Source organism: Nelumbo lutea, chromosome 2 (assembly GCF_056320005.1).
Source record: "Nelumbo lutea isolate HS-2025 chromosome 2, American lotus-T2T, whole genome shotgun sequence".
NCBI lineage: Eukaryota > Viridiplantae > Streptophyta > Magnoliopsida > Proteales > Nelumbonaceae > Nelumbo > Nelumbo lutea.
This window is the reverse complement of record NC_142685.1, coordinates 29,866,102-29,892,735: the sequence shown is the minus strand read 5'-3', so window position 1 is coordinate 29,892,735 and position 26,634 is coordinate 29,866,102. Positions and strand designations below refer to the sequence as shown.

General features: G+C 34.7%; 2 protein-coding genes across 4 annotated transcripts; both read left to right on the top strand.

Moving 5' to 3' along the window:
* The first annotated feature begins 3,510 nt into the window (after positions 1-3,510).
* LOC148869543 (protein RGF1 INDUCIBLE TRANSCRIPTION FACTOR 1-like) lies at positions 3,511-5,102 on the top strand. The gene is made up of 4 exons (XM_088973424.1): positions 3,511-3,784; positions 3,874-4,119; positions 4,220-4,360; positions 4,584-5,102. Exons 1-4 carry the CDS (start codon positions 3,782-3,784, stop codon positions 4,926-4,928), a joined length of 735 nt encoding a protein of 244 aa, XP_088829550.1. The 5' UTR covers positions 3,511-3,781; the 3' UTR covers positions 4,929-5,102.
* Positions 5,103-16,964: 11,862 nt separating this feature from the next.
* On the top strand, positions 16,965-24,078 carry LOC148869542 (uncharacterized). 3 transcript variants are annotated; one of them, XM_088973217.1, is made up of 10 exons: positions 16,965-17,250; positions 17,361-17,542; positions 17,868-18,049; positions 18,147-18,431; positions 18,531-18,589; positions 18,693-18,729; positions 18,830-18,901; positions 22,444-22,768; positions 22,856-23,260; positions 23,542-24,078. In XM_088973217.1, the coding sequence occupies exons 1-9, from the start codon at positions 17,097-17,099 to the stop codon at positions 23,228-23,230; spliced, it is 1,671 nt and encodes a 556-aa protein (XP_088829343.1). In that variant the 5' UTR covers positions 16,965-17,096; the 3' UTR covers positions 23,231-23,260; positions 23,542-24,078. The 3 variants fall into 3 exon arrangements, with proteins under 3 accessions (XP_088829343.1, XP_088829342.1, XP_088829344.1); XM_088973216.1 differs by having other exon boundaries at positions 23,539-24,078; XM_088973218.1 differs by having other exon boundaries at positions 23,389-23,569.
* The last annotated feature ends 2,556 nt before the right edge of the window (positions 24,079-26,634 follow it).

Here is a 26,634-nt window from a genome sequence, read left to right as displayed (position 1 = left end):
ATTCCGTTGGAAGCTCCACATTCCTTTTCTTTTATACAATTTATAAAATTATTATTATTTTTTTTTTGTAAACAATTGACTCTACCATGTACTAAAAATAAACTTCTTAAATTGAAAGATTAATCGAGGGAATTGTATGGTTGCAGACTGTTTTCAATCCATCAGTCGGATCGGAGACCTGGTCACAGGGTAAAAAAAAGCCAAATGGGTCAACCTCCAACCCATTATTTTTACGAAAGACCAGCATTGGCTTGATGATTCAAAACCATTGACCCATTTGGCCGTTTCTTTTAGGTGTCCAAGTCGGGTCCAAAGAAGAACAGACACTGCATCAGGTTTAGGTTTTGGGTTTGTCAATTCAATTTTAACAAAATCCCGACTCAAATTGACCCTAATTGTATTCTTAATTTCGTTTTTTTCTTTTATTTTTTGGCTTAATTTGGAAAAAATACAAATATAAATATATGTACAGTGCAAAGCTTTATATTTTATACATATTTTGACGACAATATTTTATAATCTGTATTTGCACTATATATATATATATATTTGTATCAGTACTCTTTTGGGTACTGAGCCTTAATTTTTTTATATTGGTTGACCCACATTCACCTGAATGGTTAAGCTGCTAACCCATTGAACCAGGCTCAGTTTGAAAGGAGTATAAATGCAAATTTGTAGAGTGTAAAATCTTGTGTTTTTTATTATTTTGTATGTATTTATATTATGCATATTTGTATTTGTACTTCTTTCAAACTGAGCCGAAGGAGTAAAAATACAAATGTGTATGATACAAATACAAGAAAATAAAACAAAACACAAGATTTTGCACTCTATGTATTTGCACTTATACTCCTTCCAAACTGAACTAAAGGAAAAACAGTTTTTACTTTTTAACGAAAAAAAGGGGAATACAGTTCAAGCTCCACGCCGAGTTTTAATTAAAACACTAACCAGAGGAAGCTTTGTAAATAATAATTATTAGAAAACCACAACTAAAGAAGAAATGCGCTAGAGACACGCATGCAACATGTAACATAGAAAAGCAAAACCAATCTTTGGTGATATAAAATAAAAGTAGTTATAAGGGTATAGATCTGCTGCGGCTGAAGAAGGTTCAGTAGCAAAACATGATCTTGTTCTTCTAGCTTAAGGGCCGTTTGATATCATTCTATGGAAATTTTACTTCCCAAAATTCTACAATCAAGTTAGGTGGACTCCATAATCAGGTAGGATTATGGAATTTACTTCAAGAATATGTTAGAAATGAAGTCATATTAAGTAACTTAATTTGGAGTATCTCTAATAAGTGATAAAATGTAGGGATGACAACGAGGTGGGCTTGGAGAGTGTTTTGTAAATTCTAGATCCTATTCACATGTTTATACCTCCCAATCCATATCCGCCTTAAAACCCATAGCGGGTTGGATTTTGAGAATCCAAACCCTCTCCGCACATAAAAATGTAAAACCCTTCCCGATCCTAGCCTCCTTGCATTCAAGGGTAGGGGCAGGTTGGGTCTAGAACCCGCAGAATTTCTTATTATTTCTTGTTATATATAAGCAATAAATAAGTAAAATAATACGAACAAATAATAAAATTTCTAATTATTTGATTAAGACATGTAAAAAACACATAAACTATCAATGTTCATTCACATACAATTCAAAATATTATTAAATTTATATGCTTTCCAATTCCAACAATATCCGGGTTGGAGAGAGTTGGGCTTAGCCTAATACTGTATCCTATCTATACCTGTATGGGTTGTAGAATCCCAATACTTATACCCCCGTCCCAAAACCCATATTTCAAGCAAAAAAAACCACTCCATCTGGACGGACACCCATCAGGTAGGATAGAAATTGCCATTCCAATAATTAAAGAGGTTTAATTATTGACTGGTCACATATATAAGACTATCTACAGCACCCACACAAATCAAAGATCCATTACAACTTACAAGTTTAAGGGGTTAGAAGAATTAGGACATACAGAAAAGGACTTGGATTGGAATGGTAAGAAATGATTTGAACACCATACTCTAACAATGAAAATGACACTGAACAAAAGGGAATAACCAAACATGATTCATATAGTCAATCCCATATAGGTGGGAGACATGTAGAACTCGAACAAAATGCATCTTTTGGCTAATCCTAAATAGAATTTAGAATTCTAAAAAAAAAAAAGAAAAAGAATTTCACAAAAATATTAATGTTATTTCCAGGCTTCCAGCCTTTAAGAAGTGTTCACGGATGTAAAAGACTATAAGCACAGGAAGGTGAGAAGCCATTAGAAATCAATGTGTTTGAGTTAGTTGACATGCGTCCCCAAGGATTCAGAAACTGATGATGAAGTCCAAGTAGAAAGGTACTCTGACTTATGAGTTCTGAACATGAAATTGGATGACTGGGGTTGATCAGGAGGAATACCAAAGAAACATTGATTTTGAAGTTTGTAGGGGAGTGTCAATTTGGGCACAGTGTCACACCCTAAAAAAGGGCACTCTCAGAAAAACACGGAAGTGCCTTATTTATTAATTAATACCTAAGTGGTATCTTCTGTCTTCTCAACATGAGTGATGTGCTCCAATCACTGCCCTCAGAAGAGGGGTATTTTTGAAATAAACAAATAAATGATCATCTTGCATGGTTCACAACTCGAGATAATTAGCTCTGGTTAGAACCTAGAGGCGCCTTAAAGTCTCCACAAAATTAGCATTACGAGCTTAATTAATAAAGTCATTAGTTTCAAGGTGGTGTTTGTCTGTAATATTTTTCAACAGAAACCCGTTTCATTATTTCTTTTTCATCTTTTTATAAGGAAGATAATGGAAAACAAAACAAGATTGTTAAGCAACAAAGCTGAATTACTAAGCATGGTTGCAGCAGGTAGTGGAGTGGTTGAATGTTGCCATGCTTGACGCCCCGAAACCAGGTTTCTCGTGCATGGTTTGGCTTAGCTTTTCCTCAGCATGCAAATCACTAATTCATTAGTGCCATGCTTCCGGTATGGTCCGGGACCCTTCCTTCCTGTGGGTCCCGGACCTTGCTATTTCCTTTTAATTAAAGATCACGCCCGTCAAGCCTGTGGACCTATCTCTTACCTTGACCTCTCACCATCTTTTTATATATATAAGACTCCAGAGATAATGGTAATGGATGAATTATATATGCATGGTTCGATAATTGTATAAGATCAAGTTGATCAAATTGCCTTGGCTTACCCTACTGACAAGATCAGACGGTCACTGTTGTGCCAATTGGAAGGATGATGAGTATACTTAGATAGACTTTCTACATGAGAAGGGAAAAGAGTTCAAGTTCAAGGCTTCAAGCAAAGATGGCTAGCTCCACCCCAAATTCGCTAAGCTAGAAGAATCAAACAGCCTTTTTTTTTTTTTCTTTCTTGGGCAACTGCATTATGAAGATTAGTTTAGATTAGTGCTCTTGAGCCAAGGAGATGAGAAATAGTTTAAAGGGTAGAGAGTGGAAGACAGGAAACAGCGCCCACGTTCCTACTCTCTTTCTTTATTGCTCACTCTCCCCTACAACCAAGCCCTCTTGAGTCTTGACAAAGTGTGTAGTGTATCTCACCAAGGAATAAATATATGCCCCTTCTCTTGTGACCCTCCATAAATACTCTCCATCTCCATACCCAAATCCCTCTCTCTCTCTCTCTCTCTCTCTTCTTTCTAAGTGACCTCAGTTAATAACTAAGTGCAAGAAGAACTCTCTTTGCCATTAGCACTGTCATCGTCGCGTCGATCGATGTGATCATGGTAGGGACTCATGTTCCATTGGTTCCGACTGAATTGCTATTGTCTTATTGTTTCTTTCCTCTGATCGAATTCATGCTGATGTTTTGCAGGGAATTCAGAAGCCTGCGTGGTTAGAAGCCCTCTACACACAGAAATTCTTTGTGGGGTGTTCGACGCATGAGACTGCAAAGAAGAATGAGAAGAATATACTGTGTCTGGATTGTTGCACCAGTATTTGCCCCCACTGTTTGTCCTCTCACAGATATCACAGACTCGTTCAAGTTCGCCGCTATGTGTATCACGACGTGGTTCGACTGGAAGACCTGGAGAAGCTCATAGACTGCTCTAATGTGCAGGTAAATTAGTTCAAGGACTATCAACAACTACTACTAGTTGTTGGGTCATATTGGTTAAATTATCTCTCTCTTTTCTTTGTTAATTGTTGTGTTCTTCTAGGCTTATACCATCAATAGCGCCAAAGTGATATTCATCAAGAAGAGACCCCAGAATAGGCAGTTCAAGGGGTCAGGCAACTACTGCACTTCCTGCGACCGGAGCCTGCAAGAACCTTACATCCATTGCTCTCTGGGGTGCAAGGTAATAGCTAGCGACCCTTAGAATTATAAAGGGTTTTTGTTTATATATTTCATTATCTTGAAATTTTTGTAAAAAATAAACTACATTCTCTCTTCTCTTCTTTATACATTTTCATTTTCAGAAGAATTATTGCAATTGGACCATGAATTTCTACTAGATACTAGAGTATTGAATTGTGGTAAAAGGGTAGTGTTCTAATGTTAATTTTGCTGTTTATCATCAGGTGGACTTTGTATTAAAGCATAAGAAGGATCTCTCTCCTTATTTGAGGACATGTAACTCGTTACAATTAAGTCCAGACTTGTTAGTCTCTCAGGATGCCGGAGAGGAGGAAATGACCAATGAGACGCCGCGTTCGACAATTGTGGACTGCGACGAGCCCATGAGTTCGTCTTCAGGGTCATCAGCATCCGAGAACATGAGCGTCGCATGCACAGACTTTGTTCGAAAGAAGAGAAGTAGTGGGTTATACGTGTGTGCACGGTCAGCTGGTAGGGTTTCAGACGAGGACATGGCCACAAGCATTAGTAGAAGAAAAGGCATTCCTCATAGGTCCCCTCTGTGTTAGAGAGAGTAATTTAATTGCCAAGACCTCTTCAGTTCTTCTCCTTATTTTCTTAACTGACTTCATCAATTGCCTCATCACTTTCTTCTTCTAATCTTCTTCTTCATCTCTCTTTCTCTCTCTCTTTAGCTAGTTTTTATTGATCATAAATTAATTAGTCGGTCGGGGGGTTTGTCTTAATGGCATCACGTGATTTCCAATTCCGAGTTTTCACGCTTGTACATTTCTCGGAGGCTTTCTTAAATATTTAATATATCAGTTCAAGTTGGAATTTGGAAGTACGTCCTGATGCCTGAACTCATTTGCTCACGTTAACTGGGTATTCCAGACTTAGTTTTAGCATTTTCTATGTTACTTTGTCAAGTAATGGGTGGGCGGGTGGGTCGTGGGTTGAATCAAGAATTGAAGTATGTATGGTTCTTCTCTCTCTCTCTCTCTCTCTCTCCGGCTATTTGGGTTCTTGGAGGAGTGGTCTGGATACTGGATTGCAGTCCCCAGCAATCTAATATTCGAAAACTTTGTTTTAAGTACTTTTGTTGTTGCACTGATTCCAAATGCTAAAAAGCAATTCCACTTGGGAGTTGAGACTATGCAATTTCCGTTGTTGGCTCATTCGTAATGACAACTTCAGGTGCTTTTGGCTAGTAAAAGAAAATGGAAAAGGGGGAAGTTGTGGCTTCTCAAGAAATGTATAATAAAATTTTCCACAACTTTCCTTTCCTCGCTTATTTTCACTTTTCAAAGAACCAAACCTCCATTGGTTGAATGGTTCAAGAAGGTTTTCTAGCCTTTGTTACTTGGGTGCATTAATTTACCAGTGGAGAGAGAGAGAGAGACCAAGTGTCCATCAATTCCCTGTATAAGTCCTCTTTCAGAAGATACTAATCCAATTAGTTGGAAGCCAATTGTAATTTGGGAAAGATTAGAACTCAATAACCAGGTTATCTCTGTATATATCTAGCTAGGAATTGAATGATACAATGATTATTTTCTCACTATTTCAATGAGCAACTACAATTTACACGAGAAATCTCCAATTTCTCATGTGCGCAGTTTAACAGTTAAAGTCAGCTGGATGCTCGAGGAGTGCACTCGTGTCTCTATATTTTAATATACTAGTTTAAAGCTAGCTTTGAATTAAATTAAAGGGCTAATGTTCTTAATTAGTTAAAGAGGTACCCTCCAATTTTTGTCACCTTACTCATGGAGATGGACGTCCTAAAAAGTAATTTCCTGAAAGGGAAGGGACTTCCTTTGACTTTGACCGTCACAGACAATTTCGTCAGAGAGCTTGGGGGGGATTTAAACCTTCACTTTTGACCAGTCAAGCCTCTTTGCACATTTTACTTCCACACCCAATATGTTTGTAGTAGATGTAGAGCTAGTTGTTCTAACGGGTTCACTATCCAAAATATTACTGGGCACAAGTAGTCTTATAGTGATGACCATGTTGGGAACTCAGATACTCGGTTCGGGTTGTAAGTATAGGATGAGATCCCACCCGGATTTTTTTTTTTTTTTTTAATTTTTGGGTAGGGGCGTTCAGATTGCTTTAGAGTTCAGATATCATCATTGTGTGGGTGGGGAGAGTATGGTTTGGAGAGGGTGTGCAGCGATACATGTTTCTGTGATGCTTACTATTCCTTCTCTTTAGTTGTATAAAGCTTCTTTATTTTTAAGCTTTTTCTAGTATAGTTCCTTTCTTGTTAGCCAAAGAAATATATATGACAAGTTATACTCATGAAATGCTCAAGTAGATAGGACACTGTACATATTGCAACTTGCAAGACTTTTTTTTTTTTCTTTTCTTTTTTATTGTTAGTGGACATACATATGCTTCAAGGCAAACCAAATAATCTAAACTGAGCAATACCAAATTTAGAATTCGCGGTACACAAGATTCAGAAAGCAGTCAAGGGAATGAGTGTTGCACAAAGCTAGTATCAGGTTTTTGAGAGAGAGCATATAGAGGCCATAGAAGCTTAGACTAGAGGTAGAGGGAGACACTTGCAGACTAAGGAGTGAAGAGGAGACTGGATGTATGGTTAAGAGCTTTTCTGTTTTATAAACAACTTCTGGGGTGTTGGCCAATATGTATGATTTTGATTTATTTTTTGTAAAAAAAACAATTGCCACATCAGCAAAATTAATTGTTTTCACCAATTTATTTTTGCTGACCTGGATTGTTTTAGCTAATTTATTTGAACTACACTTTTATATCCAAATTTTGAATTCTATATGAGAGAAAGTCTGTTGGACTTCACCTAAAAGGTAGGAAGTAGTTTGCTATTATTAACATATAATAGTATAGCTATAAAGTAGTGTCTACATTCCTAAATAAACCATCCCTTATATCACAAGTCAATCCCCATGCTCCCCTTCATATAAAATTTCTTTCTTACCAAGTTCTCATATGGTCATATGACATGAATCCTAAGAGAGAGAATAAGGCCAAGGAACCAACTTAAATTAATTCCACAATTCTCATCCTTCCTATAATCACTAATATTCTGACTCATTCCACAAAGAGTTCTGAATTTTTTTAATCACTCTACAGAGGGGAAAACCCTCCTGAAATTAGTCTCTTAAAACAAAATTTGGGTCTTTAAATTATGTTTGGTTTGAAAGAAAAGGTTGGAAAACCTATACATGGTTTGTAAAGGCTTCCCTTCCTTTCCCTACTTTTTCCTTCAAACCAAACCCAACCTTAATATCTAAATTTTGCATCCAATCCCCTGGTTCATGAGTCCAAAATTACAGCACTACATTTCGAGGGAAGAGAGAGTCCTCACGCCCTCGAATCCCTGTCAAAGGGATCTAATGTTTAACGAATTTAAGGCAAAGGAATTTGGAGTAGGTATTTGATGACATGGACAAAGAAGAGTAGTTTGTAGAGACAAGTTAAACGGAGCAAGCCACCATGAATGATGTTATTGCCAAATATCTTGAAAATGATAAACATATTTTTGTGACTGCAAACAAATTAAGTACTGCTTAAGTCATAAAAAATTTGATGAAAATGTGTGTCATTGACACGGTATAAACAACTACTGTAGTGAGTTATCATGAAGATGGAAATATAGAAAATAATACAAATAATAGGTATAGAGTAGAAATAAAAATAAATAATAATTATTATAAATTTTTTAATCCTAGACTGTATATCTTATTATAAGATTGCCAGGTATGGTCCATTATGATAATGGTTTATGGTTGTCTCTTTCTATACCCTCTGCAATAATTTAGGCCCTGTTTGGATAATCTCCCACTTTTGAGCTTTGGGCTGTGAGAAACAATAATAAGTTAAAAAAGTGCTTTCAGTATTCACTAAAAGTTGCTTTTAAAACACATCAATATAAAAGGAAAATCACTTTTAAGCCCCAAAACAGAAAGCCTAAAATCCGGGCTTTTGCTTTTGGGCTTTAAAAAATACAAACCCTGAAGCTTATCAAACACAACCTTAATAAAAGACAGTACTTTAAAGTTTAATCTTTTGGCTTTAAAACGATAACCTGATTTTGCAACCACATATTTGATATTTCACATGTTTTGTAAGAAAAAAGTGGTAGGTTTTAAATAAAGACAAAGATCTCAGCAAAATAAATAAATAAAGACAAAAAAAGGCAGTTATAAAGGTAGGAAGCTTATACACTATTTTCCATTATTACAGTCATAACGGCCATGTATACAGTTCTTGTTTTTTCCTCATTATTTACTACTATTTTTTTCTCAACACAGAAATTGTTTAGATATTTAATTTGTATAATAATTATTTAGTACCAAAAATTAGATATTATAATTGAGTAAAATTGGGTCAGCAGCTTTTGCAATGGAGATAAATAATAGTTAAAAAAATGTCCATTGTTTTCTAATATTAGTAAAAAAAAATAATGTTGTGGTCCTAAGCCTACTGCCTTTATCAATGATTTAACGAATACTATTGGTAAATTATAATAATATTAAAGAGGAATTATAAATTTCCATCTTTCTCTTTGTCCTGGAGAACACCTTCCTCCCATTGGCAGCATTTGCTTCATGCAGAGAATATATGTGCTTAGATCTCCTGGTTCAATGAGTACAAGGACCATTCATATGTAGCAGACTCTTCCAAAACCCCAAAACAAAGAAGATGGTTAAGCACTATATGTATTATCTCCAAAGCTCCCAGTTATTAGGGTATAATTTTGGCGAATTTCGTCCACTTCGGATTGGAAATTTGTTAAAATTTTAATAGCTTGGTCTAGAAGCATAAAAGCCCGAGAATGCAGTATAAATTCTTCAAATCGGATTCATTTTGCACCCTATCGATTATATTTCTTCTTTTTTTTATTTTTTTGAAGCCTGATAAGGCCAATTAGAAAAAAAAAATACTTTCTTTCTAAATAGAAAGTCCCATTTTTCCTTATCTCTTTCCTCTTTCTTCTTTGTAATTATGTTTCCTGAATGAGAATAATGAACCAGGGCATGCTTGACCTTGGTGAAGCATTTTTCTTTTTGTGTATGTATTTTTTGTAAATGAACCATGTTGGGCTGGGGCAACGCAAATCCCTGACCCATTAAACCTTTGGAGCGGGCTGGGCTAAACACCTTAACACTCTCATTAAAGGGACTTCTTTACATGCTGGAGATCCAAGTAGAGCACATGGAGAAAGAAATCTTTTCTACTCATTTCCATCATTTGACTGGCAAATACTGAATGTAAATGGAGTCCTCACCAGCTCAACAATCGAACCAAATAAACATGCAAGGATCAATTAGCAACATTGTATTTGTACCCAAAAGCATATTCTAAAGCACTATCCCAACCAAACTCCTAAGCATAAAGATTTTCATTTTGCTTGTAATCCTTTCAAACCAATCAGAAACCATATATCTTTAGAATACTGTTTGTGGGACCCAACTGTACTGACAGTTCGGGCACCCACTTGAAATGATACCACTCCATATTTTAAATGTAGGTTAATTTGTAAGGGCATACAATAGATGATAAATAAAAGTTGGATTAATTTGTCTTAGAATTTATGGAGTTTGTGTCTTTTCACACCATAATTACTTGTTGTCTATTTTCGTCCTCTTGTAAAGCCAAAAAAAAAAAAAAAAACAAATAAAGGTTGAAGTAGTACAGCCTCCCAAATATGAAATTACAGATTGCACTCCTCATTCCTCAACAGACTAAACACATGGCCTATACCTAGAGGCTCGGCAGTGTAGATTTGAGCCTTTGATAGGTGAATGCATGAGTGGGTCCCACCAATATTTTTGTATAGGTAAACACATGAGTGGGGTCAAGCAATTGATATATGTGTAAGCCAAAGATGAGAGTGGGCCTGCATTGAGGTGAATGTATTAATGGGTCCACTTGATATTTCATGTTGTATTAAGCACATGTTTATTCTATCATTATTATCGACTTTGCCAAACGGTTTTCATGTCTTCTTAACTTTCTATAAAATCTGTTACAATTACTACAACTAAATGATCTTCCAATTTTCTAGATCTACTTATAAAAGTTGTTATGGTCTTCTGGGTCTTTAGCTATAGAAGATCTTCTGTTGAAAGATTTGCTAAACTCCCCCTAAATAAACACTAGTAGAGGTAAGTAGAGATTTATTTATGGATACTTTGAATTGGGCAATGCTGTTGTTAAACGTGCAAAATGTGTAAATTGAAATCAAAATTGCTGAATGAGTCCCAAGTATAGACTATAGATAGAAGGATGGAGTATTGCCTGAACCTAATAGATATGTTGTGACTATACCCAATAAATCATATGGCCTAATTCTTGCTAAATATGGATTCACATTTGGATTTGGATGGATTAAATATTTACCCAAGGGGATCTATCCAGGGAACTCAAAGTTTGATGTATGCTGGATGGGTCAAGATCATGGGTTACAGCCTACCACAGCAAGCCATCCACTGAACCATTGTCTGGCCCTATGGCCCAAGGGTTAGGGCTTTAAGTCAGATATCCCAATTGAGGAATTTCAATGCCGTAGAACTCGGGTTAAGGTTCGGGCCCATTAGAAATTTAGCAATTTCTCACCCCAATCTAATCTAAAGTTGTACGTAGTCAGAGCCAGGGTGGCCCGTTGCACCCTGATATTTCTGAGATGATCAATTTTTTTTTTTTTTTTGTCTATTTTCTTATGATGTTGTTTTGGAAACAATAATGGAGGGTACCTCCATTGACTGTGTATATAATGGTGTTTTTAAAACTTCGCGGGTTGCAAAGAGTCCCTGGTTTCACCCTTGTTTATCGGCCAAGGTCCAATTATCAGCCCTATACCCGTTAACAAAGATTGCATAGAACTGGGATAGTTATCTCCTATTCACAATAACTTTATCCACACTTACCCATAAAACACTACAACGGAACATCTACCGATGCATAGCACAGGAGATGTTCCCTATGTCATGTGTGATTCCTAGAGTTCTTTGTGGTTAGGAAATTTGAGCAAAGTATTGGGGACTGCCAATGGAGTCAGGTTATTGCCATTGTTCCATCTCTTATTACTAGCGCGCGGGATGCCATTTAAAAATATATTTTGTTTTATAAACTATTGATTAATGTTTATTGTAGATTAAATTATTATTTGAGATTACATTATTTATTGATTACTTTGATATATTTTCAGTATTTATTATATTTTTGTAATTATTGTATTTTTATTAGATATCTATTGTATTTTTATTATAAATTTATTTTTTATAATTATATATTTTTGCTATAAAATTTCAATAATTATTAGAGATTAAATATTTGTTATTTATTAAAAATTAGACTATTAACCTGGTTAGGTTAGGAGTTTGTCGCTTGAAGCCGATTGACTATTAGTGAAAACCAGCCAACTTGGGTTGTATCATTTTGGGTCTATTTTTGGTTTGGTTTGTTTGTTCAAAAGATTTAAACTTAAAAATTAAATTTAAATTTAATAAATTATAGTGGTATTATTAAAAATAAATAAATAAATAAATGATATAAAATATTTTAGACTAATAAATATGAAAAATTTCTCACTTTTTTTGTATTAAAAAATTATATTTAAAATATAAAAATATTAATATATCTATGTTCGGATCGATTCAGTTTTGGTTGGTTTACAAATGGCCAAATCGAAAATGACCTAACTTGGTCGAATTGGAAAATTGCTAAACCAAAACCGATTGGAAATACTAGAAAATCGACCCACTCAAGTTGAGTTTGATCGAATTAATTATTAAAAAATTAAAATATAAAACAATTATATATTATTTTGTATTTTTACTAGTAATTAAGCACATGCGTTGCACGTGAGAAATTTTTCTTCATATAAAATACTTGAATTTTAGATATATCATAGTTAAGATAGAAATTGAAAATTAACGAAAGTAACAATATGATTAAAAATAAAATAAAGTATTTATTAATCAATTATGGCATCATTGATTTAATTTCTTTGAAAAGTTGGATCACTAACCCACCACCTAGATAATAAAATAGTTGTGCTTTTGCATTGGTTTTAAATTAAGGAAAATTATAGTCGAAGCCAACTGTACATTTAAAACTAGGCTACAAGTTGGTCCATAAGTCAACAAAACTCCAACAACTAGCTCTACATTTCAAATTGTAAAAACCCCCGCATGTCATTGGAGGCTTATGTGGTTGTTGCCAACATGGAACTCTTAATCAGATTTGTTCATGGGCTGGGTAGCCTGACGGACCAGCCTGGCCTAGCCCAACTCGATCTAAGTTGGGCTTGGACAATATTTTAAGCCCACAGTTTGGGCTTAAAATATTATGCCTGACTTTTTTACGAGTCGGGCTTAAGCTTTTTCAAAAAAGCCTGGCCTGAGCCCAAGCTTGGCTTGATAATGTTACATTTTTTCTTTATTTTTCTTATCTTTTTTGAAGTAATAATGAGATCTTTACACCAACTAGAGAACGATAGAGATTGAGGGAGAAGGAGATATTGATCAAGAGGGAGAGTGTGGAAAAGAATGAAAAAGATTAGGTGAGAGCAATAAAGAGAGGTTTTTGATTTGGCTACAGACTGAAGATGAGAGAGTGAGAAAGACAGAGGGAGCGGGAGATCAAGAGATGACTGTGAGAGTGATAGAGAAGGGAGGGAGATCGAGAGACAAAGGGAGTGGGAGAGAAATTGAAAACCTACTTTTGATATAGGTTTTTTACTGTGTTCAACATGGACAAAGAGTCCCATGCTAGCAGCAACCTCGTAAGCTTCCGATGACATGGGGGGTTTATAATTTGAAACGTAAAGTTGATTGTCAAAGTTTTGTTGGTTTTTGGACCAATCTGCATCATAATTTTAAACGTACAACCGACTTTGACTATACTTTTCCCGTTAAATTATATAATTCATTTACATTATATAAAATATTATTTTTACTTATTACACTTAATTTTTGTTTGTCTATGTTATCATTTGACTCAAACCACTAGCCTACTGTCTAAAAATAAAAATTGTTTGATTTCTAGGTGACATTAAATTTTGTATTACATTTCCATCATTGATAAAATGTAACATTAGATATGTGTCCAAAATTTTATTTTTATAAATATATAACATTAGATATGTGCCCAAAATTTTCTCTATATATATTTTTTATTTTTGTGATTCTTTGTATTTTCTATTATTAAAAATTTTATTATTTGATTATGACATCATTTCATTTCTAGGTAGATTTTGAATATGGCATTCCATTTTCATCATTAATAAAAAATACTTCTTACATTTCACAATTATTTATTTTAAATTTTTATTATTTAATTATGACATTATTTATTAATCCATTTGACCCTCAAATGGTTGAATTGCTTACCCACCACTAGGAGGGAAGAAAATGGTTTTGTTTTTAAATTACTTTCCAAAATATTTATTTTTATACTATTAAAATTAATATTGTGGATTAAATTACAAGAGTTTAATGATGAGAAAAATATATCTTAAATATAGGATTTAATGAGAGAGAATAGGAAACTATTTTTATTTCTAATTGATTTTAAATTTTACATTCCATTTCCATAATTAATAAAAGTATTTCTTATTTATCGTACTTATTATTGTTTAATATGTATGTTAAAAAATGATACCAATTTTTTTTTTCAATTTCTATTTTTTTTTCATTTTATCTATTTTTTAATTTAATTAGTTAATCGTGGCAACATGGATTTTAACCCATTTGACCCAAAATGATTTAATTTCTCATCACCTAGATGAAAACTCTATTTTTGCTAGGTAGATTTTAAAAGTATAAGCTTTTATGTTATTGGAATTATTAATTTATTAAGTATGAGTTTAATTAATAGAACTTGATGATGAGAAGAAACAAAAGTGAGTTAAATATATGATTCAATGAACATAAATGCAAGTTAATAACCTAAATGTTGGACTTAATGAAAGAGATCAAATGCATTAAATATCTTTAAATTATCTCTTTTAAATTCATTTAATATCAATAACCAATTGGCCTACTTGTGCTCAAATTTTTATCAATAAATTTAAATATTAAAAGATAAATTTTATCCTTAAAAAATTACAGAAATATTTTTAAGGCTATTTGTACTTTTTAAAATAGTATAAATATAAATCGCACGGATCCCTCCCCTATATATGTATGATTGAACTGGATTTAGTTTATTTGACTGCTTAAGGCAAATGTTGATTATCTGTAAAATTTTGCAAAGAAATGAATGCATAGTTATTAGTTACAAGTTATAATCAGTAACTAGACACTTTTGCTTGTTATTGAAGAGGCCAACTGGGCAGTGATTGTTTCTCCAAATTCGAAAAGAGATGGGCCCTACATAATAAATAAGGAAAGTACTGTAACTATTATTATTATGGGGACGACCTTAATTTGCCTGACACGTAATAGAAATTCACAGGGAGAAATATCTGCTACAGTCGTTAGCGTAGGCAGTGAATCAGAGTCCTCGAGGTATTGATGTGTGACTCCACCTTAAATTTGATGAATTGACTTTTTAAGATGGACCCACAAACCTAGCCAAGGTGAAAGGCCGTAATTTCGGGTTTTGTGGAAGGCTAAATTTTACCTCGGTCCACACGAATCTCGCTCGCTTCTTCTTCTTCTCTGATTCTCTCCCTCTCCCGTCGGCCGTCTCGGCGTCTCCCGCTCTCTCCCTCTAAAATATTTAATATTAGATATATCCCTCTTATCTTTTAGTTGACCAAACTGCCCATCACTGCTTTCGTCAGCCAACCAATCACCCGGCAAAATGGATTCAAGCATCACTTTTGTGACGAAACTACCCTTACGCAGTGCCACACAAAAATATGTCCACGTTTTATAATTACGAGGTCTATCGTACACTCGTACCCCTTTGAGTGGATAGCCAAATCATTTTGGCTGGTCCACATAAAGTGCTGTGGATGTGATGGGTCCCGGAGTTCGAATCCTTTCCATTTCAAATCCAATTTCAATATATATTCTAACTCTACCTGCAAGGTGTCGTTTGGATGACTTTCACATTTCTACTAAAGCTTACTTTTGATTGAAAAAAAAGAAGCAAAAGCTAACATAGAAATATTTATGAAAAGAATTCTATTATTTTATCAAAAGAATAAGAAATGCGTTTTATGCTTACCCATATTTTATTTCTTGTAATCAATTCAATTTAGCCTTGACCCCAAATTCCCAACTATATAAGGTTGGTTATACCACTAAATTGAGCCATCTTTTTATTGGTTCAGTCCTAAACACCAATTACAATAATTCATCTTCAATGCCTACACCCAAGTGTTTGATGCATTTTTCTTTTATTGGGTTCACCTTTGATAAAGGAAAAATATGATATGGAAAAAACTTTTTTAGCTATTTATTTGAGGTCTAAGGAGATGCCATTGTAAATTAGTACTGTTGCCATTTTTCAAGACCTGGATCCGATATAAAATGAGAAAACTAAACTGGGTCATCTTTAATTTATTGGTTTAACCAGTAATTTGGGAGGTATTTGTCCAGAAAAGCTTGATATTTAAAAATAAAACCGAAAAAAAAAGCAGTCTATATGATCTTATTTTTAAAAATAGAATTTGTTTGGTATCAATGGTGTTTGTTTAACAAACTTTTATACGATTTTGTGTCAAAAATTAAGATAAAATCTGTTTTAAACATTTTTTAACACCTCAACACCAATAGGCACCATATAAGTCAAATAGTTAAAGAAAACTCCATTGAAAACGAAAATGCATCATTTTTGCCATTTTTCTGAAAAATGACTCGTATAAATGGAGAGAAACATTTATCAATTAAACGACCCAACTAAACATCATTTTCTACGATTTTGTAATAAACGCTTTTATTGGCACCCAACTGGCATTTAGCTGAAGAAAACACTATGGGTGCCAAACAACATCTAAAACAGCTGCCACGTCAACAAAATCTGGAACCCAAAATTCGCAACGTCGTATGCTGTTGAAAGCTTTTATGGCCCGAACAAGTTCACCCATTTACGCCCATATCTATCTTTTATTGTGTCAAAGTAAATAGGGGCAATTACTATTTTACCCCACTTTTATGATAAAGTGGCATTAAAGCAAGGCCAAAAGTTTTTGCGAGTTACCGATTGGAAGTCACATCTCCGCCCCATCAGGAGCCGCCTCACAACACCTCCACAGGCCACAGCACATCCCCGCCGTGTACGGTGAGCATCTCCCGATTATAACACTAATTCCGATGATGTCATCATCGACAAATATTCTTAATACACGGCGGAGATATGCTGTCCGGCGGAGATGTGATCTCTCCCGATTGTTGGATACCGTACCAGCCTGACGGAAATGCCGGAAAATCGAACAACAATAACAATGACAGGTATAGATTCCCATCGTGAGTGTGTCATCATTAGTACTCGGTAAGGGTATTCATGTCATTATGTGGAATTCTACGGTTTTTGTCGTTTCAAATTCAAGGGGTATTTTCGTAAAAGACAATTGCTAATACCAAAGAAAGTGAAAGATCAATGCCCTTTCTCTTTTCCTCTTTTATTTTTAACCGTTAATGAAAACTCGGCAGGCAGCCCAATTTGAATGCAAAGAGATTCCTACCACCCCCCTGTCTCCCAAGTATTTATCGATCTTTTTCCTCTGTTTCAACCGAGCTTTCCGAGGAGAGTCTCCGAGCTGTTTGTCTGAACAAAACCAGAGACGGATGAAGGAACAAGGAGGAACGACAACCAAAATGTTACGCTTCAGATCACAGGCTTTCCTTCTCCTTCCTGCCTTTCTCGTCATATTTTCTACCTTCTTCTCGTTTTCTCATGGGGTTTCTCAGCTTCAACATCTCCAAACGACACCCATAACAGGTACTTCTCTTTCTCTGCAAGGTGGTTGATTTTCGGAGTACATTTTTCTTTCTTAGAACGAAGCTTGTTTGTTTTGGATTAAAAGTTTTTCTTTCTTTCTTCTCGTGTAGGGGTGATTAATGAGGAATATGGTGGGTTGGTTTCATGGTGGACGAGGCCCGTTGTCGAGGAGACAAATGCCAACATTTCGTCTCTTGTATTAGCTAAAGAGAGAACATACAGGACAGACCCTCTTGATGGTTACAGGCATTATACCGGTGGATGGAATATCAGTGAAGAACATTATTGGGCTGTGAGTTTCTCGAATTTTCAAACGTTTACCTCATCTGGGTTTTGCTTGTTTGTTGTGGGCTGTAGCTTTTAAGAATCCCAAATAATTTTTCTTCCTCTGGCTTTGGCTTGCTTGTGTTGGCTCATCAGTTTGTGGAAATTTGAAACAATTCTCTATTATGTTTTCTGGTTACTTTAACGGGTTGTGAATTTTGGGATTGTGTTTGCATCTGACTAATCATGGGTTTCTTTAATTCTAGATGAATTGTCTCAGCAGCGATTTATTTGTTTTGAAGTTTGGTTTCGGCCTTTTTTGTTTCTCTTCCTAAAATTCTTTTCCAATTTAGTCTGTAGGTTTTACTGCAGCTCCCCTGTTTGCCATTGCTGCAATCTGGTTCGTGGTCTTCGGGCTCTGCTTATTGCTCATGTTTTTATATTTTTGCTGTTGTCATCGAAGGCCTTATGGTTATTCTCAAGCAGCCTATGCTTGCTCTCTTATTTTTCTTATTCTCTTCACCATAGCTGCAATGTAAGTCTCCTAACTGTTGGTTGTTTCCTTTTTTTAATATTATATATGTTTTAGTTGATCCTGTGTGATTCATCAATGATGTTTTTCATGGTTTCAGCCTTGGATGCATTATTCTGTACACAGGGCAGAGTAAATTTCACAGCAGTACAACAAATACACTGGATTATGTTGTGAATCTGGCAAATACCATTGCAAGTGATCTTAGAAACGTATCAGATTATCTTTCTGATGCAAAGAAGATTGGAGTGAATCAGGCTTTCCTACCTTCTGATATTCAGACCAAGATTGATGATGTTGGAACAAAGGTCAATTTTGCTTCTGCCACTCTTGAAGAGAAGACGCTGGATAATTCTTATAGGATACAGAATGTCTTGGATACCGTGTAATCAAGCGGCTTTGTATCTTCTTTCTTTCCCAAATGCAATTAATGATCATGCGACTTGTTCTTTTGGCTGAGTTGATGTCTTATTATCTCTTGCAGGAGATTGGTTCTTATCATACTCTCTGCTGTAATGCTTCTCTTGGCATTTCTTGGTTTCTGTAAGTATGATGGTCTTGTCCATTATTCTGAATTATGCTACATCTTTCCAATTATATGATATATTTTCACTTGTGGTCTCATGATTTTGATTATTGGTTGCAGTGTTTTCTATTCTCGGCATGCAATGTCTTGTTTCCGTGTAAGAGAGAACTTCATAGACTTGATTTTCCTTTTCTTTGAGCTTGAAAGCATATGAGCATCAAGTATCTTACTAGATATTGTATGTTTAATTTGTGCAGCTTGGTGGTCATTGGGTGGATTCTTGTTACAGCCACATTTATTTTGTCGGGAACATTTCTTCTTCTTCACAAGTAAGTTCTGTCATATTACATTTTCAATAACTAGTCCATTTATATCTGGGTGAATTCTTGTTATATTTTCAATAAGTTCTTATTTTTCTTTTAGTGTTGAGAAAAATATTGCCCTTGACAGAGTGGGTTTAGGTGTTTTAATGTTTAATAGCGGATGTTGCCCTTGATAGAGTGGGTTGGGTGAAGTTCATAAAAAAAAAAAAAAGTGGTTTCGTGAAACAGGATTCATGTATCTGGCCCCATATACTAATCTTCAGACAAGGCTTTTTTGAATCAAAAGTGTTCTGCATCTTGTGCAGCAATCTCCTTTATGTGGTCCTTTAGTTTTTATCTCCTTTATGTGGTCCTTTACCAGCAAGTACAACAGACTTGCAGAATCAGTTTTTGATGGCACATAATATATATAGTGCAACTTTCCTTGCACATAATATATATAGTTTTTGATGGCACATAATATCAATTTGAAAGTTTCAAGGGAGTGACGTTTAAATAGAGAAGAGGAAGAAAAAAATATCACATTTAGTATTGTCATTTGCTGCTTTGCTTTTTAGTTTTCATTGGCATAGAATCTGTTTCATAGAGAGTGATATCTAAGGGTCCATTTGGTTCACGGGAATAGGGGTCTGCAATTGGAGCCGGAACCAATCCAATTCCAACTGTTTGGTTGGGTGGAATTGGAATCCCATTCCCATTTCTGGAGGAATGGCATTCCCCCATTTGAGGGAAAGGCCATTCCCTCCCCCTCCCTTGGCAATGAGAATCCATTCCATCTGATTCTGATTCGGATTCCAATTCCCATCTGAACCAAACAGGTGGGAGGAATAGACCATTCCGATTCTGATTCCAATGGATTGTGGTTTTGATTCCGATTCCAACTGCGACCAAATGGACCCTAAAATCTGACAACCTTTGATCTTTCACAATTGAAAAACCAGCTTCTGATCTCATTATCTCGAACACAGAAAAGTTTCCCATTATCTCGAACCAGCTTCTGATCTCATACTCTGAAATACCATCCCACAGGCTGTAGCTTTGTCAATTATCATCTATATCCAGCCTATAAACATTTAATATCCATATTCTACTTGAGTTTTCCATTGACAAATTTGTTGCTGCCTGAGTATCAAGATTGCTCGTCATGATTTATCTGTTTCTCTAAGAATATCTTTCACCGAAGTACAAGAAGGGTGGAACGGATGTATCAAATTCAAAAAAGAAAAAAAAAATCAAAATAAAGTTCATTTTAAAACTTAGACACTAGCCTCATGTTCTTTTGATTAAGTAAAGGTTAGTGATTGAAATGTATGAATAAAATTCTACCTATTTTTGTATCTTTTTAGAATATGAAAGCACTTATCCAGTGCTGGACTTTCCCACTCTGCGGGATGCTTAAGGATAGGGCTGCAAGTTGGGCTGGGTTAGGTTGGGTTGAGGCCAACCCTAGCCCAACCCGACCTGCAACCCGATCAACCCAATCCTAACCCTAACCCTAACTAAATTCCTTCAACCCTAACCCAATCCAACCCAACCTTCTTCCCATCCCTTAAAACTTTATAGAATTTCTCGACTTCAGATCTTAACTCAACTTCCACTACATATATTAATCCTATGTTTCATTAGTATTTGTTTGTTGACGTTTTTCTTTTGTTCTTTTGGTACAAAATTCAGAAAAACAAGTGTTAGAAATGACTATAGTTTATTATTATTTACGAGTTATGGCTTACGATAAATCTTGCTTGGACGGCAAACAACATAGAGGAGATGAAGAATAAAATTTTCATAAAATCACAAAATAATTTTATTAAGGTTTTAGTCTTTCTGATTAGGATTAAGTGAAGTGATTATCTTAAAAGAAATACATGATACTATGTGGTGGGGGCTATGCAAATATCATGCATCTAAACAAATCAGTGAATGTTATATTACATATAACATATATTTATATATGATATGTACTATAAAGTCGAGTTCATGAATTTCAATCCTAACCCTAACCCAAACATCAACCCGACCCAACCCAACCCAACTTTTTCGGGTTAGGTTAGGACTAACCTGGCCCAAGTTGCAACCTTACTTAAGGATCAGGATAGGAGTTCCTCTGTTCCTTGCAATGTATAGAACTTATTGGTTGTTACTATTTAGTTTCAAGGACATGTCCACTTAAAACCAATGTTAGAGAAAAAGAAGGTCTGTCTACAACTAACAATGTTTGGAGGATATGCTAGTGTGGTGGATCAAGTTTATTTAGAAAAGGAACAAAGGTCTATGAAACATTTTTCAAGGAGATAGGAAAGAGGCTTTACAAGTAAACTTTCTCTCTCTTAATAATTCAGCTGATTTGATAACAAGCTTTTAGATTTACAAGAACACTATAAGGATTTCTATTCATATGTCTCTAAGGGTAGCAATGTTTTGGATGGATGAAGGATTGGTTTAAGTGCTCCATTCATGGACTAAAAAAAAAGGAAAAAAAAAAGGAAAAGGCTCCTAGTTCAGTGTTACCTTCTTCGTCTAAAGATAAACATTGGATATGATTAAGTTATTTGGAGCAGGCAGATTTTTTTAACTAAGTAGTAGGAAAAAAGATGGTTTTCTTGTGAATGAACATTCACAAGATAAGGTGATATTAGGGAAGAGGAAGAAGCTACTATGTTACAATGGCCAATAAAAATAACATTTTGCAACAAGATAAGGTGAACTTGTATTTCATTAGTTAGTGGGCGTTTGGAAGGAATTTGGTACTTTTCATGGGAAACCAAGGTTCAAAATATGTATACACTCCGATATAGCAGAAGGGGTGTGTCAGTACTTTGACCCTTGTACTTTCTTAATTCTTTAAAAATTGAGTATTGGAAATATTATTATATGTTCTAATTATTAAAAGCAATACTTAAAAAACATTTAAATAGGTGTATCGGGATTTTAAACCTTGTGGGAAGCTTTGTCAAGCAGAATACTTATAGTCTTTTAAGGTTTAACATTAAGACTGATAACTTGTGGAAAATAAGGGCTGATGTGCAAAAAGGGTGGTGGTGAAGTAGGAGCTACATTGAAGAAAAGCCATTAAGTAGTTGTAGACTTGTAGGGTTAAATTTTAATGTTCTAGAAATTTGCTATTCGTTGTAAAAATCAAGATTACTATTTGTAGTAGCCAAAGCACCTTACTAATGTGGCAATTTGACAAAGTCCTTAGCATTCATCAGATTAACTTCTTTTACCAGGATGAAGTTATGAACACGAGTTAATGGTTGCAGCTCTTTGGGGTATAGGATAGGGAGGGGTGGATTGCACAGACTTAACCTTTGGAGCAACTCCCTCGTCTAAATAGACACCCACACACAACAAAAGTAGTTTGGGCTTAGAACTTAAGATATGGAGTATATAGCCCAGCCCAGGCTAGGCTTTGGGCCTATGCCATTAAATAATAAACTTTGAGGTATTTATAATACTTGATTGTGCAGTTTTGAAATTATGCTGGTTATGTTGTGCCTTTTGGTTGCTTCTAACTGGAAAATCCACTTATCCTCAATGTTATGTTCTAGTGTGGCTGGAGACACATGTGTTGCAATGGCCGAGTGGGTGACACACCCAACTGCCCATACAGCCCTTGATGATATTCTTCCTTGTGTGGATGAAGCAACTGCCAATGAAACCTTGACTAGAACCAAGGAAGTTACAATCCAACTGGTGAACATGATCAACGCTGTCATCACCAGTATCTCTAATGTCAACTTCTCGCCCAACCTCAGACCTCTTTATTTCAATCAATCTGGTCCACTGATGCCTCTTCTCTGCAACCCATTTCTTCCTGACTTCACTGATCGGCAATGCGCCACTGGGGAAGTGGATCTCAACAATGCCACACAGGTAAATCAAAAGAACCAACAGTTTTAAGCACAAGAACCAACTTGAAAAAATATATATATATATATGATTCTTCTCTTTTTCTTGCAGGTGTGGAAGAATTATGAGTGTCAGGTTTCATCAGATGGGATTTGTACCACAGTAGGCCGTATTACCCCAGAGTACTACAACCAGATGGCAGCAGCAGTGAATGTGAGCTTTGGGCTGAACCATTATGGTCCATTCTTAGTTCATCTGGTAGATTGTGGCTTTGTACGTGACACATTCCAATCCATAACCACAAATCACTGTCCTGGTCTGTCACGATACAGTGAATGGATCTATGTTGGCTTGGTCATGGTCTCAGTTGCTGTGATGCTCTCTTTGATATTCTGGGTGGTTTACGCTAGAGAGAGGCGGCACCGAGCATACACCAAACAAGTCATTGTCAGATCAGGAGGATATTATGATGACAAGTTCCCATAGAAAATTTCTAGTTTCGTCTATCTTTTTTGGGTAAGCTATATTGTTCTCTTTCATTTGGTTTCAGCCTTTCAGGTTGTGTATATACATATTAGCAAGTTGTAACATCTGTATATGATGCTACGCTTCTTTCTCATGGGCTTTATCCGTGCGAAATACAGTGAAGCTGCATTAATCCTTTCCATGAAAAGAATTTACCAACATAGTGTCTGAATGCTGCTACCTGTGTGTAGTCATGCTCGACAAATACGCTTGAGAGTGCTGCATTCCCCTTGTAAAGTTTCTGATGGAAGTTCTTTGATGAAATATAGCAGGTGGGCGGCTATTTGCTCTTTTGACTCAGGTGCTCCATCTGTATTTTTGTATGTGATACATTTGACAACCCAAACTAGAATTCAGGGTGGTTTGAGGTTCTCTGAGTATTATTTACCCATCGGATCGAGATGGCATCTGCTGTGATCATGGCGCACAAAAATCTTGCCACTGCCTAATAATAAAACATGCACGTACACGGCAAGGATGCAAGAGTACCTCTGAAAAGGGGGGGAGGAGTTTTGAGGCTTTTTTTTTTTTTTTTTTTTTTGTTGGGCGGTTGGTTACATGAATCTGATCTGAGGTCGGTCCACTGGGTCAACTTGGTATCTATCACTATTCTGTGAGAAACGGAGAATTGATTGCATGTTCTTGTTATCAAATGCCTCGGCTGAGGAATATTTTTGTAGCTTTCACATGGGTCATTTTAGCCCATTTTGTGTTCTTGTACTTGTTTGGCAAACCAACCCATATTTTGCATATTCCATGGCGATATGTGAATCTAAGCAAGTCAATAAATGATTTACTGATTCCATCGATGAACTGGACTTATCTTGTAGTCAAGGATACTGTGCAAATGTATGGGTATTACACTTAGATACCTTAGGGAAATGCATCTATACTTCTAAAGATATTTATATATCCTAACAATAAAATAGGTGTATGGTCATGCGTTCTCCTTCCAAGAATCCATATCTCACATACAAAGACCATGAAATGTGTGAAAATGACATCAAAAAATTATAAGAGTGCCACATTAAGACAAACTTCATTATATAGGTTTTAAGGTATTTGAAAATTACGGTAAGTGTTACATCTAAGACAAATTTACTCTCTTTACCTCACTATAATTGTCTCTATGATATTAAAAAATTATAGGATTGCCACATATAAGACAAACCTTCCAATGCAAGTAATTATATGGGATTGGAAAATTACAAGAGTGACACATATATGACAAATTTACTTCATTTACTGCATTATGTAATTGCCTCTATGCTATTCAAAAATTATAGGACAGCCACATATAAGGCAAAAACATTCAAATGTAATTGACTCTCACATTCAAAAATTATAGAAGTGTCACATATAATTATTTACGATTATGCAATCTTATAAAATAAAATGCCATCCATCTTCTTTCTCACCTAATTATCTCTCCTCCTATTCTCCATCTCAACTTTTATTTAATCATTTAATAATAATAATAATAATAATAATAATAATAATAATATATTATTATTATTATTATTATTATTATTATTATTATATAAGCATTTATTTATTTAATAAAAGTAAATAAATTATTTATAAATCAGTAAAATAAAGGTGATTTGACATTGAAATAAAGGTTTTCATAAACATTATTTATTTATTTATTTATCTTACTAAATTATTAATCTATTTAGAAATAATTTACTAACAAATTATTCTCTCCCCTTGAACCCAAAATTTAGGGCTGTCAGTTGATCGAATCTAGTTTGAAATAGTCTATACTAGTCCCATCTCAATAAACTTTTATTTATTCATTTATTTATTTTGTTCAATTTAATAAATTATTATATAAACATTAATTTATTTAATAAAAACTAGGGTTAAACCATTGGGTTGGGTGTAGTTAATGGAGCTAAATTGATTGAACATAATTATAACGATTATGGTTTCATGATTGTCTCAATTAATACTTAGGTTGTTTTTGTTCTTATCTATCCAAAATTGATTCAAATTCAGACTTCATTATTTTATGGAAATATATAATTTTTTAAATTTTTTGTAATTTTTATCATGTTTTGTGTTTGAAATAATAAATTTGATAGATAATAAATAAAATAATATTAGTTAACAATGTTTTAACTTATTAAAAATAATTTAGTATTATTTTAAGTTATTATTTGAATATAATTAGGTCTATGATTTTATTTCAATTAGTGGCATGGGGGAAGGGATTATAACCGAATAAACTGGTTTTTAACTTGTTACACTTAGATTTTTAGAGTCTTGAAATTTTGATAGTTAGTGGCATGGAGGAAGGGATTATAGAATCTTGAAGTGTTAAAATTTGAGCTTTGGTCACATAGACAACTTGCATGGGACTAAATTGAACTTGCTCCATCACCATCTTACATCTAGATATTTAGATATGCCAAAGAGTAATAGAATCCTGAACAAAGTCGAAGAGAGTAGTGAGATCAAAAGGTCTCTCCTTAGTAAAGCAATCACTTAACGAATTATGAAACTTTCAAGTAGAATGGGCGCCCATCAATGTGGATGGCCAAAGGTGAAACAAACCACACAATATGCATAACTCGTACTAGAAAAATCAATGATCAATATTCTCAATATTCTCAATGGCCCGACCACAAAGATAACATATTCGAAAAATCAATGATCAGTATTCTCAATGGCCTGACTATAATTGACAATGATTTGTTAAGAATCGCCAACATAGTCACATAATAAGTGCAATATCTATACAATGGAACTCCTTAAAGCCCAACCCACCATTGGATTTATTTGTAGTTATAGAGGCCCACTTCTTTATGTATAGATGGTTCTTATCAACACAAAATCCTCATTAAAATTACCTTAAAATAGCATTTAAATAGTCAAAACAAGTAATTGACAACAATTTAATGGATATTATATATGTTGGTAAGGCAAAAATGATTAATTTAAGAAGTACAATTCAACTAGCATGTGAAAGCATCTGACATTTCTTGACTACGCATTACTCTAACCTGTAGAGAAGAAATCATCATTCTTTAACTATGCCTATGTACATCAGGAGAGAAACAAATTAAAGACTTACTGCAACCCATATCTTGCCCTGACCAACTATGAAAATTTGTAAGATCTTTAATATAAATGATATCTTACATAAAATTATGACCAAGGATAATAATATCATCAACATCCATAATATCATTAAGTGTAATTTCTCCCGATCCTATTCGGGTATCATCAATATCCAAATATTATTTGTTGGTCCCACTTACACATTTACCTATGCAAAATATTAAAATGGACCCCACTCATGTATTTCCCTATATAAAATAACAATGTAATCCCTATTTATACATAGATTATTATATGAC

What these genes read in the sequence shown, in the direction of transcription:
- LOC148869543 (XM_088973424.1), top strand. An exon ending in TAGACTGCTCTAATGTGCAG is followed by an intron (nt 4,120 to 4,219) that starts GTAAATTAGTTC and finishes GTGTTCTTCTAG; the next exon opens with GCTTATACCATCAATAGCGC. An exon ending in ATTGCTCTCTGGGGTGCAAG is followed by an intron (nt 4,361 to 4,583) that starts GTAATAGCTAGC and finishes GTTTATCATCAG; the next exon opens with GTGGACTTTGTATTAAAGCA.
- LOC148869542 (XM_088973217.1), top strand. Translation starts at nt 17,097, where the DNA reads ATGAAGGAACAAGGAGGAACGACAACCAAAATGTTACGCTTCAGATCA. An exon ending in GTGAAGAACATTATTGGGCT is followed by an intron (nt 17,543 to 17,867) that starts GTGAGTTTCTCG and finishes TTTCCAATTTAG; the next exon opens with TCTGTAGGTTTTACTGCAGC. An exon ending in CAGAATGTCTTGGATACCGT is followed by an intron (nt 18,432 to 18,530) that starts GTAATCAAGCGG and finishes TATCTCTTGCAG; the next exon opens with GAGATTGGTTCTTATCATAC.